The following is a 17,908-nucleotide window of genomic DNA, read 5'->3' as shown; positions in this document are numbered from 1 at the left end:
TAAATGTATTGGACTAATAGAGAACTAACAATAATCAAGTTTAACAAGAGAGGAATGAATTCATCAACGTGAACAAAGAGAATCTGAAAATAGAATGATTGTTTTCCGCTTTCGAAAACTCTGAAATTTCAGAGTGGGGCTGCTGCGTCGGCCAATGAGATGTTTTCGGAGTACCATTGAATTTGCGTATACTAATACGTGGCTCGGCAGGAAGACGATCGATGGACAAAGAAAATTGTATATTGGATACCACGAGCACATAAACTTAGTTTAGTTTATTTATTAACTAAGTATAGGAAGACCACCAAAACGCTGGTTAGATGACATCAAGGCAGAGGTTGGACGATGCTGGCACCAGTTGGTCCAAGACCGAATGAACTGAAAGATTCAAGGGGAGGCCTATATCCAGGCTGTTGAAGAAGAATACGTTGACTTTGGAACTAGTCAGGAGCGTAGACAAGAGCAAGGTCGAAGGGGTCATCGCGCAAATCTCAACAATCTGCATAATACGACATCTCTTGATGATTGTATCTACTATATGGTTTCTTTCACCATCGATCTATTTGGTTTTTGAAAATTTGATTTAATGTTATATCCTTTAAGTTCAATATCTAATTCATGGATGACCTCAGACTTAATTATTGAGTAAAAATTGAATACCTACCTACTTTGGCTGAATATAACTCTGTTCGAAAGGTCTACAGATATGTAGTGTCACAGATTTAGCTAGTTATTCTGAAGGTGACTTTGTTTTCCCAGGGGTGGCACAGCTCATTATGAAAACTCAAAATGGCTATATCTTTTTATCAGATTTGTATGAGTCAAAGCCACCTCCTGTATACGATAAGATGATACTGTCCAAACTACCAGTCATTTCCTCAGTTGCTTTCCAAATATGTATCAATATATTTATTTAATGCTGTCCAGTACCTATACATTTTTCTTCAGAATGAGAAGTCTTTAGTGTCACCAGGAAATATCATCTCATCAGGCCATACCGTTTAGAGCTGTCATGAGATGTATCCAAGAGTACTCCTACAGAACGAGCCAAAAAATTTTTGGAAGCAAAGTCAAGCTTCCAAATTCCAAGCCAAACTTCTTGGTTTGTTTTTGGATGATTCCGAACGTTGTACGGAAGTCACAGTCGTGAATGTTCTCATAAATCGTCACTTAATGTCGCAAGCAGTTTAACGAATCATCCTTATCAGTCCACGGCTTTCCAGCCTTCCGAAAGATCCGCAGGACTTTGGGGGATCCCGCAGGAATTCCTTGCCCTCTGTCTATCCTCCCGTTCGTAGCTTCGACAACGCCGCCACGGTCGCAACTCCCGCAAAGCATGTGCGTCCCCCGATTTGGCGAATATACACAGCATTCCATCCTAGCCCACTTGATAACGTAGACTCATCATCCCTATCCAAGAAACGGGAATCCTGCCGGTTGTTTTGTGATCGCGAAAAGTTTTTCATTGTGTGATACTCGAGGACGGTCGGAGATGTTGTGATCATGTACTATTTTATGACAGGAGTGGTACAAAATTGCGAGAATATATTGAGGTGAGTACGAGAGATGTGTTTTCGATGCATTTTTGTTTACATCCGCGACAGTCGTGTTACGTAAAGGGGGAGATCTTCCGAAATTGTATCAGAAATTGTAGCTATTCTCCGTTATTGGCGTCGAATCACAGACTTTTATCTGTGATTTTGAAAAAAAAAAAAAAAAATAAACACAAAGTTTTCGAAAGGAAAATATTCATGTCTATTCAAGGTTATCTATAATTTCCGGATATTCTGATAGTGTGGATGTAATTTATAAACTCATATGAACATTTCAATTTTTTTAAAGTACATGAAACACAGATACAAGGGATCTACAGATGCACTGATGAGAATTTTTCGCGTTGAATTTTTTTTATTACTATACGTTCTAACTGAAAGAAGTATTCATGCTGAAAGTCAAACAGAAGTGTTTGATCAGAATTAGATGCTCTTCAATTCAAAGTTTTCCAAACATCGATAAATTTTGTGAAAGTAATTTTTTTAAGGAAGTTTTTGGGGTGGTGAATATTCCCTAAGTATAGCAATTAAATGCTCTCAAAAGATTTTTTCCTATAATTCTGGCTCATCGAGTGATTCAGTCAAGTCAGATATTCATTATTAAATGGTAAGTATACCTTAACACATTTTACTGAGCTGAAAAGTAGAAATATGACTTTGAACGATATTGTTACGAACTATTTTTCGCAATCTCTTCGATGATGTATCTCCTAGAAAATTCAATTATGTTTCGATATCATAATTTCTATTTTGATAACAATGCTATGTTGAATGGGGTAAGGAATTCTATAAGCTGATTTCCTTCTGTATAATAATTCTGATAAATTCTGTAAAATTCAGGTCAATAATATTCAAATAAGACGACCATTTTGATAAAATAATGCAAACAAAACTGGACGCAGATACTGGTTGGAAAATGGTTTCGTCAATTTTTTTATGAATATCAATGAACTCATGATATCGAAGGGTGGTAAAAAAAATTGGGATCATTTCAACCGACTATTGCATGTGAAGTTTGAAATATCCATACAGTCACTAATTTGGAATGAATTCAATATATTGATGACAATTTTTTTGCTGTGTTGAAAAGTTATGCAGTTTGTCCGAATATGATGTATATTGTCATCGTCAATTTTTTTCAAATGCAATTTTATTTTTGATGAATAGTCTTGAAGGGTACATCAAGTAACACATGATTACCTACAAAATATCAAATTATTTTTTCTTCTCATTGAGAGATATCAACAAACATCAACTAATCCGTAAATGAAGGAAATAATTTTACATAATGAAATACTATAATCAGTTCAAATTGAAAGAGATTCGTAACCAAACAAACATGGAAATAGAGATCATATATATTTGTACTAACCAATTTGCTTTGTTGTTATAGCATTCATTCTGTTATTTTCCTGAGAGATTAATACCCGGCTATTGTATATTTTATTTAATTTTTTTGACTTTTTTTCGAACTCAAAAATTGGACTCACCATTGTGAACAGACTGAAAAGATATTTCTTTGAATTGGATCAATTGGCTAGCATTTCTCAATTTTAAGTCTCACTTGTAGTTGAATTGATTAAAAATCGGTTTTAATTACTTATAATCGCTGACATCATAATCCCGAACACTAACTGGGTTAACTATTTCTCACTCTTTAAGAATAGCTCTCCATCTTTCAATAAAAATTGAGAGAAACCTCGTTACAAATCATTCGCAATGGGTAATTGCTAATAACATATAGCATATTTAGAGAGTAAATTCTTTGTCCACTGAAGTTTTGTAGCCTTATCGGGCTACTAACACATCTCAGGAAAGAAACAAGCAACATTTCATTCCTTAGGTGTCATCTACCATCATTTCAAAGTCGATTATCATACTTATAAAGGAAATTATTCATTACCCCAAATTTATTCACACTATGCCACTATTCTTCATTTTAAAGATTCCTTGTGATCTGGCAAACAATATACAGGGGGAGTCTTTGACATGTACATATATTTAACAGTTTATTTTTGCGATTAAAAAAACATTTTCTCCCTACACCCTTTTTCTCGAATAGACCCAGATAAATAGATACAGACATTTTGAATTTTCATAGTTAACACACTCCTGGAAACCTGAAGGTTTTTCACGTATTAGATATACCATTTCAACAATTTTAAACATTTAAAACAAGCATAATATCCTTTTTTTTTCATTCTGTCTGTCGAACTTAGTAGTATTTATTATAAATTAATGAGTTGGTTATAAATATCGACTATTCTCCTCTTGAATTTTGTTTCACTTTCGATAATGATAACGAATTAAGCTGGCAACCACTCATAATAGCTCTGATATTCTTTTCCATCATGTAATATTTTTAATCGTTGTTTATTTCATTTCGTACAAAAGTAACCAAATTCGTACCTAACCTATTTAAAGATTCATTTTCATACAAATAAATAAATGATACTTTCTCTGAACAACCGAACTTTGCCACGGAAAACATAGACACATGAGGACAACAAAGTTTCCTTCAGAATAACAAGCTGAATCTTTGACACTATAGGCTTGTTCGTAGAGTGGTTCACAACGGTTGTGAACTGTACAGAGCAAGCGCAAATGGATTTTCGCTACCCTGAAATGGATTGCGCTTGCTCTGTACAGTTCAGAACTCTACGAACAACGCTTATACATCACACTTCTGTAATGTGTTATTTGATTCTGTGCATCTTAAACAGACTAGCATACAGCAGCCAAAGTCCACAATTTTTCGAATTTCACCGATATTTTTTGTTTTTGAATATCGAATAATTCACAAGAAAATGTGAAGAATACTTTTATTCATCATATCAATAAAAACTATACCAAAATCATTTTATTCGTTAAAATCATTCGTGAGATGTAACTGGGAACAATATTTTTTCATGGAATTCAACAGCCTGTAATTTTTCAACAAAGCCTCTTTGGAAAAAATGGTAAAGGAACAAAGGATTTCTTCTGACCTCAGGGATCTGTTGTCAAACTACATATACGAGTCAAAAAATGACCTAACAGCACTTTTTTACAGTCGAGAAGTTCGGAAGTTTGAATTTTTCAATACCAGATCCTTCTCCATTTTGCAACAATGATCTCAACATATTCGAAATGCGCATTTCAATCGAAAACCATCGAAACCACCTATTTCCTTTCCCCGAATGCCTTCTCTACAGCCTTCACAATCAGCGCTCCCAGCCAGAGGGTCTGCGATTGTTTACTCTGTAAAAGTTGAAGTGAATTTCGATTCTGCTCTGATTCTGTCCGCCGAACCTTGTTGCCGGAGGTAAATTAGTTCCTTACTGCCGAAGTTATGGATTGTTAAACAGTTTATTGTCTTGAGGTAGAATGGATGAACCCCGTCCAATTTCTTGTTGTGACAAGAAAGACGTTTCAGTGTGATCGATTCACGTTGGGGATCGTGTAGTTTCATCAGAGTTGAATTTGACGAGGGCTGCTAGTTTGGATCAGTGTTAGATTATCGAATTTTCTTGGATGTTCTCACCCGCACTATAGCTGATTGAATTCCTTTGAAGCCGTGAGTGGAAACTTTGGTTGGTTCATGTCAGGGGCGTACAGGAATTTGCACACAATTCGAGAATTCATTGTGAAGTTATAAACCTTTGTAGTAAAGTTTTTATTTTTATGTTGAAAGTAAGTTAGTTTTTTTATTTTAATGATTCATAGGACCAGTTGCAGGAACGTTCATCAAGATTCAATGCTCCATTGAAATTTTAAACTGGCATCTTGGACGAAATAATGGAGCATCAAAATTTTAGTGGAGCATTAAATTTTAACGAACTTACCTACAACTGGGCTTAAGTCAGTTTCATTTTCAAGTCCTGCTGCTTTCGGATTTTTTTTCAAGAATTTCCCAGTGGGTGAATTTGATTGTGAATCCTCATCGCTGCCTTCAGAAGTTATAATCCAGTTTAATTTATGTTCGTATTTCCTCTTCATTTCGAAATAAGTCTACGATTTTTTCCGTTTTTGTTCTGATTATAATAATTTTAAATCCGATTCAAAATTCAGAAATTGTAAGAATTCATTAACATACCAAACCGTTTTTATATTTTTTTAATTTCTAAGAACGTCACAGCACCGCTTAAAACATAAAGAATTTGAAAATAACTACGCTTATATTCGTCAGTAGATACCGATAAATTGGAGCAAAGATATTCCCACTGCCAGATTTTCTACCATTTTAGCACATAGGAGACATTCCTTTTCCTCTGCCCCCCAGGTGGCATATAGAACAAGATCTTTTCTTGCCCGAATCGTAAATTCTTGTTTCTTGATTAGTTACCTACCGAGTGTTGAGCTGCTTTAGGGTTGAGAGTATTTTTTCTTACCTGAGTTATTGCGAATAGCGCTTCAAACTGGATTGCGAGTCCAATTAGCAAGGCTAATAATAATTTTGAAGAACTTCCATAGACTTCGTGACAGTCAGTGCTGTGAGTTAAGTGGTAAGCCACCCACTGTATACCTGTTGTTAAATTTCAACCTCACCTTAAGCTGTCCGAGTTCTCATTCTACCAGATGAAGTTTTTGTGCCGATGAGACAGCCCCTGAAAACGAGAAGGGAATGGAGAAGCAACCCCGTCTTGTCGAAGTTCTCTCAACAACGAAAGTATTTGGACTGTTGGTGCGGAAGCCCCTGGAAAGACGAAAAGGAGCGTAGAACAAACCCCATTCTGTCCGAGTTCTCTTTCTACCAGAAGTAACCTGCCTGGCGGTGCGCAAGCCCCTGGGAAGAGGAAAAGGTACAGAGAACCGAATCCTTCGCTATCCGTAAATGATAACTGGTAAATCGTTTCTGTGTTTAAAAGACATACAGCGGATTTAGTGAAACTTTGATTGTCCGATCAACGATTTGACGGTCACTCCATTTCTGAAAAGAAATCACTAAAACCTTCACATTTCTTAATTTATTGAAGAAGTAGCATTTGATAATAATTGAATGAACGTATGAACATCATAATTTGATGAGAGAATGATAATCTGAATGATCATGACTGAATTATCGATTGAAAACAAATTGACGTCTATTCGTCAATCAACCGTTGACTGTCCGATCAAGCTTTATGAAACCCTACTTTTATTCGTATATCCATAACCTGATCCGAAAACTTTCACCTTACACTTTTTTCATGGCTTGTAACCTCCTGAAATTGGGATCAAATAGTTGTGTTTATACCAGAACCTACAAAATATTGGAGCGAAGTCTAATAAAAGCTACTTCACCCAACAATCCAAAATAAATTCACGCGAAAAATTGCACTGAATCCTTGGGATCTATTGTGCTCTTCCATGGCGTGTGAATTCATGAAGCTGTGAATTGAAAATGGTTTTCAAAGAAGCAACGCTTTCAAATCAAAATATGTACCTATGTACCTAATCTTCTTTTGTGAACTAATTTTCGAAACTTTTAATGAATTCGGGATAATTCTTTCGAATCCTCAGTTTTAGAATTAAGAACATGAAGCATATCATCAAATTGCAACACTTCCTGCATCCACATTGAAGAGTTTCAAAAGCTGCATCTACTGATGAACGTTCTAGTCTTAGAAAAATAAAGCTCCTCATGAAAAAGACTAGTTTGTCATAATCATTTTTACTTCGCCTCAGGCTTGTTTTGAAAGCTTCATTTCCATGGAAGCCATCATCTCTTTACCAACCCCACATTATCCATAATTTAAAACTGAAATATTCATGTTCACCTAATAAAAAGTCCTGCACACTTTCTATGAAACGAAGGAATATGAATTCACAGAGGATTTTCATGTTATCTAGTTTGATCAAATTTTCCTGTCCGCCTACACAGTTGTTGACCTATATTTATATAACCTGCAACAAGGCACCTGAACTGAGTGCAATGCCCTTTTGCCCCTGTACGAGCTCCAAGGAGATGAGATGAACGAACTGCATTTGATCTTTGTATTTTCCTGCCCATTATATATAGTTCAGACATATTTTCTTGTCGAGGAAACATGATATGACTTGTTGCGTTCGGAAATTGGGAAGAAGAGACGTTTGATACTTCAGAAGTCGGTTAAGGATGTTGTTAGAAAGTGTAATAGTGATCAGAAGGACCTCGAAAGTTGGTTGAACTTTGTTGTTTTCGATCCTGCGAAGTTATTATTTTGAAGTTGGAAAAAAGTTAGATAACTAAGTTTCATATTTATTTTCCGCAGACGCAGCATGGAAAGAAAGGATTTTCAATCGTTATCAGAGGGGTTCTGGGTTCTTTACTATCTCAAAGTTCCGCGCCGATACGTAACAAGATTCTCGTACGAAATTGAAAATATATGGGGTTTGAATCTTCTATATGTCTTTGAGCTAACAGGGATATCTAGAAATAAAGAATGTGTTTACTTATGTGGGGCTCTAGGTACTGTTACATCCATAGAAGGGTTAGATAAAAATTGAGAGTTTATTCGACAATGGTGACATTTTTTTTCTGAACGAAGTCTTTCAACAAATTATATCGAAAAACTATGAACAAAATGATTCTGGAACCTTTTCTAGCCTAAATGTGACTTCTTCACAATGAATTGTGAATCCTCAAAATTATTATCTTGGATGGTCCTGCTGTCAATTCCAGAAAACATGACGCAAATTTTACCGAATTTCGACAGCCAGGGCACATCTGATTTACGCCGCCCAAAACCGCCCCCCCCCCTGTGGGTATAAAATCACATCACATGTCCCCCTGCAGGTCACTCACTTCCATTTTAATCGCCGAAATTGAGTCTGCGTTACACACCCGCCGTATTACTTGAACTATTGAGAATTTACCATTTTTGTTTCATTTTTTTTACTGAGGGAAAGTTTAGAGGGTTGGCTAGTTTATTTTGTTTTTCTGCTACTGTTCCGTTATGGTTGCATTAGAACTCAGAGGTAAGACGACACTGCGTTTTTTTACATTGTTGGAACTTCAGCCTCCATCTTCACCCCTCTCATGCCACAGTCTGAGTTCCACCCCCACTGTCAATAAAGTACCCTGCTGGTGTGGACACCTGGGGGGTACAGAAGGCACTTTGGGATGGCTACCCTTCCTTGAGTTTTTCCGTTCGTTCCTGTGTTCACCCCTACGGTTAGGGAAGCACTCTGCTGGTGTGGATACCTGGGGAGTGCAGGACGCGCCTAAGGACGATAGGATATCACCTCCTAGCATCTATTAAATCAATGAAAATATAATCAACGCATACTGAGGAAATTTCAGGACTCTGGACAATATTCCCGTTTTCTCTTAACCCAAAAAACGAGAGGAGGAAATCGATATAAAATTGGAACTTTCACGAATACCAGATATCCACGCACATAATTGGCTGATTCTTTCACTCACTACACTGCTCAACTAAATTTCCCGCATTTTTTGGCCGCAAACGATTAGTGCTTATTCGTTTCGCCTCTATCCGAGACAAAAGTGCATAAGACTCAAAAGCAAACGAACATCACCGTTCAAAAAATTCACTAAAGTCAACCTCATTTCATTGCTCTCTTTGTGTTTCCTTGCACAAAAAAGCCATTTCGAAAAAGTGTGTTGTAAGGATTCACATTATTCTTTGAAACGGCAATTCGTCATCCTAAATATACCCTCTGCCTCCTTTCCGTAATTCTTTCGGCATCATCAAACGAATCCACTAATTCAATCCTCGATAAATCAACCGAATAAAAGGGGACCTTTTCCAATCGAATATCTGATTAGGAATTCCTCATCAGATCTGCGCCTGTGTCTTTCAGCTGGCTCCTCTGTCTTTCACGTGATAAATCTGTGGAGGCAATCATCTCCGTCGGAAAAGTCAGCGTGGAAAATCAGGCGGAAATATGAATAAATGTGCAGACAGTGCACGTTCACTCAAATTGCCCTCTTAGATGGCACGACGTGATTTGAAAATTTCACGACATTTTTCGTCAGTCTGAAACGAAGACGGTTTTTCTACTTGGAGTTCAGGAAACTGCGTTAGACTGGATCATTTCAAATAAAATAACCTGAAAAGGATCTCGAAGCGAATTTTGCAATTGAACCAAGGACCAGACTTCATATCATTATGATTTGGTGGGTGGAAAAAGAAAGAAAGCAGAATTCAATATACCTAACACCTGGTAGTCTCTAAATTAAAAATAGGATCGCAAGACATCAAACATGAAGATATTGAAATTGCAATTTTCGAATTTTGAACAGGAAGATTCCGTCATAATATACCTTATAGTTTATCAGACGTCGTAGTATTCACAGGCAAGTGATCAAGTTCAAAACTTATATCGATATCTAGACTCAAACATATAAAGGAGTAGTTGGCCATAGGTGAATGCAGGTCACCCACGCCTTTCAGAAATCTTGCTTGTTTTGTATCCTATCGCTATTAGTTTCGGAGATACCTAAATTTGTGATAGCCATAGTGTCTGTCACTGTTTCACGCACTCCCAGTGGAAACTGAGGGTTTAAAATGAAAAAGAGTTGAACAGAATTTAAAAAACTTCAAAATCCCGACCGAAGACAATAAAAAATATCACCAGAAGAATAAGAACAGGACCGCATTAAAAAAAATGAATTCGTCTGATTCCTATTCCCTTGCGACAAATATTCTTCTTCTTCTTCCACATATCATAAGCCTTAGGCCTGTGTTTTCCAACTCTCAGTTCTCTTGAGATATCGATGACCACGAATCCATTAATCTCTTTGGGGGTCTTCCTAAGGGGCGTCGTGTCCGTGGTTTACCATCCCTAGCGATTTTTGATAGTCTTCCCGTAGTCATCCTGTCCACGTGATCATTTCAGGCTCTCCTACGCTTACGTCCCCACCTGACAATGTGTTCTACTTGACATTCGTGCCTTATGTCAGTGTATCTTTTCCTATCTCTCAGTGTGTAGCCTGAGATATTTCTTAGTATTTTCATTTCAGTTGTTCGAATGATATTTTTGGTTTTTTTGTTGTCAGCTCTTGTTTCTATAGCCTATGTCAACACCGGTCTAGCACAAGTTTTGTATATCCTAACTTTAGGCTTTTTATTCATAAATGTATTATTCCAGATGACGTCCCGTAGTGCACCTGATATTCGGCTGGCTTTATTAGCTTGTCCATTCACTTCATTTGTTCTATTTTGGCTTGAAGTAATTTGTATGCCTAGGTAGTCGAATGACATAACTTGTTCGATGATTTTATTTTCCAGAGAAAGTTTGCATCTCACTCTTTCTTTGGAAATGACGGGGGTTTTGGTCTTTGTGATGGATATTTGCATGTTGAGATTTTTAGCTTTTACATAGAATGCGACCAGCAGCCGTTGCAAATCGTCTTCGTTCTCTGCTATAATCAAGGCGTCATCGGCAAAACAGATAATTTTGATTATGCCCGTTGTGAGCGCATATCCTACTTTTGTACCTTTTTTTTGTGACAAATGTGCCATACAAAGTAATAACTGAATTCCTCAGAATGAATTATGTAGTTCTTAATGGCAATACCGAAATTTCTGTAAAGGATGTGAAAAATATAGATTTTTGAGCTTGAAAGAAAAATCATGATGTTCTGAGTACTGCCCTGAAAATATTGGTATTTTATGAGCCGTTCAAGACAGCTTTCTGAAGTGAACAAGCCCATCAAATTTGGTCGAAATTGGACCTTGCATTCTAGAGTTATGGCTATCGCAAATTCAGGTCAATATTCATGAGCAAATTTTCTGAAAGACCTGGATGACCTGCCTTCACCATTAGGCTATGGCCAACGACTCATGAAACACCCGGTAGAAATGAAAGCGTTTCCCTTTTAATTTTGAATGGAAAATGATGTTGGCTTCCTTCTCAAATTATAAGAAATTACAAAAATCTCGATTTTCTTCAGCTTTTTCTGCTGTGATTTGTTCACACTCGCCTTTCCTGAAAAAATACTTTTTGGTCCATTTCCATGGTTTTCCAGATCCCAGAATATTCGCTGGGTAAGATCCGTTTCCTTGACCTCCTCTTGATTCCATTTGCGATCTGTGGGTCGTAGCGGTATGCTCAAATAATGTAATTCACGAACCCTTTGAATATATTCGTCTTCCTTCTTGTCTCTTCCACTTGGTGCTTATGAAATTAGTCCAGAAAGCACATAAAATGCCGACACTCTAGGTATATTCGTTTATATTCATGAACACTGCAACCACTATGGAGATTACACATTTTTTGATATTAAGAAAAATTCATTCAGGTGAATGAATTCGCCGAAATGAATATCGACAGGATATGAATGAGCCAGCCAATTTGCCATCTTCAGGGCCACCAAATAGAGTAAACCCTATCGAAGAAGAGCAGATGCTTTCGACCTCGTCAGAGCAACATAGGTTCCTCTCCAATGAAGTAACGTTTGGAATTGACAATACTGGCACGTGCTACTGAGTACTATGCAGTAACTCATTGCCTTCCCCTTGAGGCGTGATCACTTTCATTATTTTTGGATATCATAACTATAATGGTTTAAGTAGAGATCATATTTGAAAACCGCTTGAGATTGACGTAAGATTTTCTTCTTTGAATTCCAGAAGAGTTTTCAAGTTTTCTGCTTTTCATATGAAAAATATGTCGGATAAAAGGAGAGTATGTCTTTTGTACCATCCATCACAGAGTCTAGGATAGTTAAAGCAAGTTCAAGTTGTTAGAAACGTGGCGCCACAAGTGAACATCGATCATGCCACTTTGTACATGCCTATATACTTGAACACGAGTGTACTCAGCTACTGGGGCGACCAAACAGATTATTAAAGTGTTTCAACTAATATTTAACGCAAATATTACACACGATCGATTATTTCCTAAGGGTATAACATCAATGTCACTGCGTGTAGTTGCGGAACCAAAACGTGAAACACTAAATTAGTCCACGCCTGCAGAATTTCATTAAAACCAACAGTTCCAAGTTCAATATTCCCTCCAAACTCGGCTCATTTCCAAGATACATATCTAATACGACCCTGTTCCGGTTCAATAAAGGCGAAGCCAGGAAATCGCCCTAATAGCTGGCGATACGATACAAATGGAAATTATCCCAACGGTCGTTCAAACTTGATTAACCGATATAAAATTCACGGCCACCTAAATTTCGGCAAACTGCTTTGGGGAACAGCTTCGGGAATTTCTACTTTTTCGAGGTAAAAACTCGTCTGCTGAGTGTGAAAAACGACAAACGATACAGCCCGATTTAATTTCGTATTTCCATGGTTATCGCGGTTTGTGCAGCAAATTTTTTGTCCTCAATTTGGTATGAATTAATTGGTAAAACGTCGTTGCTTTTCGTCCAGCAATACCACCGGTATAAAAAAAAGTCTTTCAACTGGTTAAATCAGTGTATAAACGTTGAATTTATTTTATTCAGAAATATCTCAGAATGCTTCAGTTTCTTCCGCTAGTACTAATTATTCATCACAATTCAGTAGTTGAATTCATCATGAGGAGTAGAAAATAATAACCACCCTTCAGAACGATTTTTCAGGCGCTGAAATGTAAGCGCGCTCCGCTAGATATATGCCCCCAGAAATGTCTAATTAATGGGTTTCTCGAGGAATTTTCTTCATTACCATATTTCACCAGTTAAATATGACTTGTTTTCATCGAAATATCGCTTCTTTTTATTGCCGTAATTCTTAGATTACTTAAAGTGAAATTTATGGAGCGAGATGAAATCGGGGATGCTGCGACGTTAGGGATGTTTCCGTATGCCAGGATTTTACGATGCGGTGGAAACTTATGTAGAGAAGTTCCAGGTCCACTAGAAAATAAACTGTACGAAATTTGAATCATTTGAAAAACGCAACAAGTAGAAATTTGTGTACCAGAGATAACATTCAATTACTTAAAGGTGGTATCTGGAATATTGAAACTTAATAATCTAAATGCAGAGTTTAACTTTGGGTTAAGATCGTGGCTAGTTCAATTTCTATTGTTCACTTTTATCTCTTACCATTCTTTCTGTTCCGGTCTAGATAAAAAGATAAAACCATTTTTCATAATGAGCTATTTCACTTCTGCAAACCTAACACTAAGCTCTCCTTAGCATCATATATACCATTTAAGCCCTCGAAACGAGCTACTACAACTTCTTCTGGGACAATTCGATGACCAGTCGTCAAATTGTGTCGTCTTCCAACTCAGCAGATTGCTTCTGGTTTCTTTTGTTTCACTCCGTTCGATTCATCCTGCTGAAGGGACGCTTCAGGGCGGGCGGCATGTCCGATCATGAATGTTAGCCTGAATCGGGTTTGTCAGGCGTTATTTGTCCCAGTCGCTAGTTGCACCTTGCGGGCAGGAAAAAGAACTCTTCGTCTATCAATCTTCACAACAATAATAATATCAATAATAAGGATAAATTCAGAGGCATACCACCCGATGATATTAATATCAACAAGTGTTACGTTCTGAATTGAACTAGCCAATTTGCCATCCTCAAGGCCCCAAATGGAGTACGTTCCATCGAAGAAAAGCAGTTGCTGACCATGGTTTCGGCCTCATTCGGCCTCATCAGAGCAACATAGCATTTTTCTACGATGGAGAACGTTTGGAATTGATGGAACTTTATTCAATATTGGCAAGTTCTACTGGGTACTATACATTTACCTTGGCCGAACGTTCCGAAAGATTTTCAAGAAACCGAGTAATCCTCTTATATATATATAGCCGCAGTTATCGCACATTTGTCATCTATTGATGATTGTGAAATCTTCATATTGAGTCAACCCTTGCGAACCATTTGATGAATACAATCAACGGGAATCTATCTCCATCTTGAATTGGTCTTGCGGTTAGATTAGGGGCAAAGCACTTGACTGATAAAATCAGGAATGGGTTCGCCTCACGCATGATGAAGTACTTTCCCCAGAATCCAACAATAATTTGTCTAAACTGCATTGTAGTACAATGTATAATTTGTCAGTGTTTCTTCAATTTGCTATTTTTTCCTCGTGCTGATTATGATTCGTATAATATCAATACATAACCCACTACTTTCCATCTGAGTTTCAACCTTCAAATACATTTCTGGGGGATGTGAACCGAATCTTCAGACACAATCATTCCACCTAATAACAACACTACGCCGAGGTTTCTGTATATTGAATACAGAAACTCCAATAACATCAATAGAGCCACATACCAGGTAACCAGACAATTGGAAGAATGAAGTGGCTCGAGAATGGTTAGGCCTCTCCCTTTTAATTAAACATGTTTAGGTTGTCTAGACTCTAGACTTTGAAATTCGCTTTGAGATATTCTGCGATGTTCCTAAAATCGCGCCATGTAAATGATTTCCTACGGTTGATTCGCCCCAATTTATGCCAGTAGGAGTTGTCGCTACTATTCTGCAATTCAAATCTTGAACCTGCGAAATGAGGAATGCATATAGCACCACTTCTTAGAAGTGGATCGAGAAGGCCTGGCGATATTTCAATTTCATCGGATTGGACCGCTTGCCGCTTTTCTGGTGATTTATTTTCCGGCTGAGCTATAAAAGGGTAGCTGAAAGGGTTGATAACCGGATTTATGGAGAAATTATTCAATTTTTTTTCTGTACCCCGAATTGGAAAGTTTCCATTCTAAAATTGATTACTTTTTCATTTCATATTATACATTATACATGTTATTCTATACACAGGATATTGACCTGCATGAAGCTCTCACAGTTATGAATACAAGTACTAACAATATCTATAGACTCGGTGAGATATTATTCAACTTAAAACAGAGAAAATCAAGAGTAGTTCAAATAAGAAGTCACTTGAGGTCAGAGTCAGGCTTTGAGAAAGTTCGTTAAATTCAAAATCAACACATCGTTCACAGTGACAGAGTGATCAATTTATTATTGATCTCATTGATTGCAAGAGCCTCTTTATTCCATCAGAAGAAGAGGTTAGAATAATGAATTTCAATCAGAAGGCTGAGTTGTAATAATGATGCAGGCCAAGATGTGCAAACTAAAATGTCTAAGTGTGGTCATCAATGAAATCGATACATTAAATGTGAGTCAAGCAATAGTATTATAATTCAAATATGAGCAGAGCAAGTATGGTATAATTCAAATATAAGAAGAGCAAAAATATTATAATTAATATCAATAACTTAAAGAGTCCAAAATTTATCAATGAAGACAACATTCACTGAGATAGTGTACATACAGGTAAGCAATAAAATACAATACAATTGATAAATTATGAGAGGTACGAAATGAAAGTACTGATGAGAGAAACCACTAATCGTTGGTTTCGAGAAGCGCAGAAGGTTTGAGAACTAATTTGTATGTCGAGCAAGATTAAAATGAGCATATATCTATTGAAATACGAAGTATACTGAGGACATCATACTAATTGAGGGAGTACACGTTTACCAGAGCAGACCTTTTAGGGTAGAACCAGGATGAGATACTCTCATCCAGTATCATGGCTTACTACTGACCGTGAGGAAAACTACTAGTTTCATAGTCCACCCTGTAGAATTTGAGGATTCATTCATCTGAAACTCGACAACAATAATTAGTCATATGTACGTGGGAGGTTAACAACAGAGTTGACTTGAGAGTTGAAATAAACTGTTTCAAACAAATGATCGAGAAAACAATAAATCAGCGTTCTTTATCGATGAGAAAGACATGAGAAGGTTCAATTCTCGTGCTATATACCCATTCAAATGTGAGGAAATCTAAAGTAGTCTGAAAATCTAGTTGAGGTGTGAAATATAATAAAATATTTATTCATGATTAAGGTGACTCGAGACAAACTGTAAATGAGCAGTACAAATATTTTTTGTAGATTTTCTATAATCTCGCAAAAGAGCACAGTTAATACATAATAAAATCATGAAAAGGACATGGAAATGGATCAATTTATAATTTCGGGAATAACTTTTTGCGTTCAACTAGGCTTTGAAGAGAATGACCTAAATGAGAGAAACTAACTGTTAGAGAAAATAAAGAGAAGTTATTTCAACAACGTGAACAAAGAGAATCTTTCCTGCTTCAACGTTGTTTTGATGAGACAGTTCATGAAATTTCGAGACAAATTTTTCCAAATATCCAGGAGAGAGTTAGAAAGCAGCTCCATATAGTAAATCGGTTATTAAAGAAAAAACATTTGCCGAGACATGCTCGAAGCACTTCAAGTCCTAAAGAGACCTGGATCTGATAGTGTTCTAGAAAACAACCAACTGTGTTCGACGGTTAAAACGAATGCCACCCCATACACATATGAGACCTCCTTCAAAAGCGGTTTGAAAACCATTGAGTCTTGTGAATCTTTTTTACCTATTCCCCTCAAAGCAAGAGTGCACCCATTGGAGTTAGCCGAAAGAAATCTAGACTCATACGCAGATGATTATCAACTCCAATCTTCAACCGTCAAACTGCGGTGGTCCTCGACCTACTGCCTCGGCATACTCTGTACTGTCTGATGTTCAAACTGGGATGCCGTGCTCGCCTACGAGCTCTCGAGGAACGTTCAGTCTGATTAGAAATATGAACACCTGTTATAATCCTTAAATATCTATCGGGCCAGATATATTGGATTTCTCCTAGCATTGATTATGCTTGAGCCTCTATACTGCGCTGTCGACTTCCCCCATGAACATAAGCTATGAACGAACTAAGGGAAAATCCTTCCTGTATCCACGGTATAATTTGATCAAGTTGCACAGAAGCCAAACGTCTACTCGGCATCACTGATGAATCGATATCACTTCCCTTCCTTCAGTCATCGTCAATTCGACAAAACAAGTTCAGTAACAAATACCATCTGGTTTTTTATACCACCATCTGCAGATGGATTTCTGACATCAAAAGCTCGATGAAGTAAATGAAGAAAACAATAAGAACAACTGAAAATATCCCAGTTTTTCTTTGAAGAACTCATATATAACAAATGTTTATAGTGAACAAAAGCTGTGCGATTTTCGACAAATGAACGAGATACCTTATGCCGATAGTGAAACTGAAAGAAATTGTACGGCAAGAATCTGTTGAATTCTGAAAGCAGTAAATCCTGATTGTAGGTCAAGTGCTCCACCATGGGATTATCCAAAAGAAAAGTTTCATCCACATTTTTAATAGTCCAACACCTCATAAACACTGTAATTCGTAGATGTTACAACCAACTTCAAATTTTCGATAAAGAGATTGCCTGATATGATGCAACTGGTCCTGCTGCAGGTAGCTCAGTGGCGAAATACTTGACCGACAATCAATAGGTCCTAGGTTCGAGTCTCGCTCGAGTAGGAAATTTTTAGGAAATTCAATGTTTTGTCTGCAGACCTCTTATTTTCCACCAGTTTTAATCATCACACTCATTAAACTCTCTTCTCCCAATCGATGATTCGCATCCTGG

The 17,908-nt window shown here is 37.1% G+C and overlaps 1 protein-coding gene across 9 annotated transcripts in view; it reads left to right on the top strand.

The window, feature by feature from the left end:
- The window catches only part of LOC123320877 (synaptotagmin-7), a 419,223-nt gene that overhangs the window by 280,237 nt on the left and 121,078 nt on the right, over positions 1-17,908 (top strand). Inside the window, exon 1 of one of the 9 annotated variants that reach the window (XM_044908359.1) lies at positions 1,358-1,553. The exons of 7 other annotated variants lie outside the window; for them this stretch is intronic. In XM_044908359.1, coding sequence (XP_044764294.1) covers positions 1,504-1,553 — 50 coding nt within the window. In that variant the 5' untranslated portion in view covers positions 1,358-1,503. Of the gene's footprint in view, positions 1-1,357; positions 1,554-17,908 lie in introns of those variants that run through there. One more of the 9 variants, XM_044908360.1, reaches the window with a different exon arrangement.

This window comes from Coccinella septempunctata, chromosome 9, assembly GCF_907165205.1.
Source record: "Coccinella septempunctata chromosome 9, icCocSept1.1, whole genome shotgun sequence".
Classification (NCBI taxonomy): Eukaryota; Metazoa; Arthropoda; class Insecta; order Coleoptera; family Coccinellidae; genus Coccinella; species Coccinella septempunctata.
The sequence above is the reverse complement of the archived record's forward strand: the minus strand, read 5'-3'. Positions and strand labels throughout refer to the sequence as shown.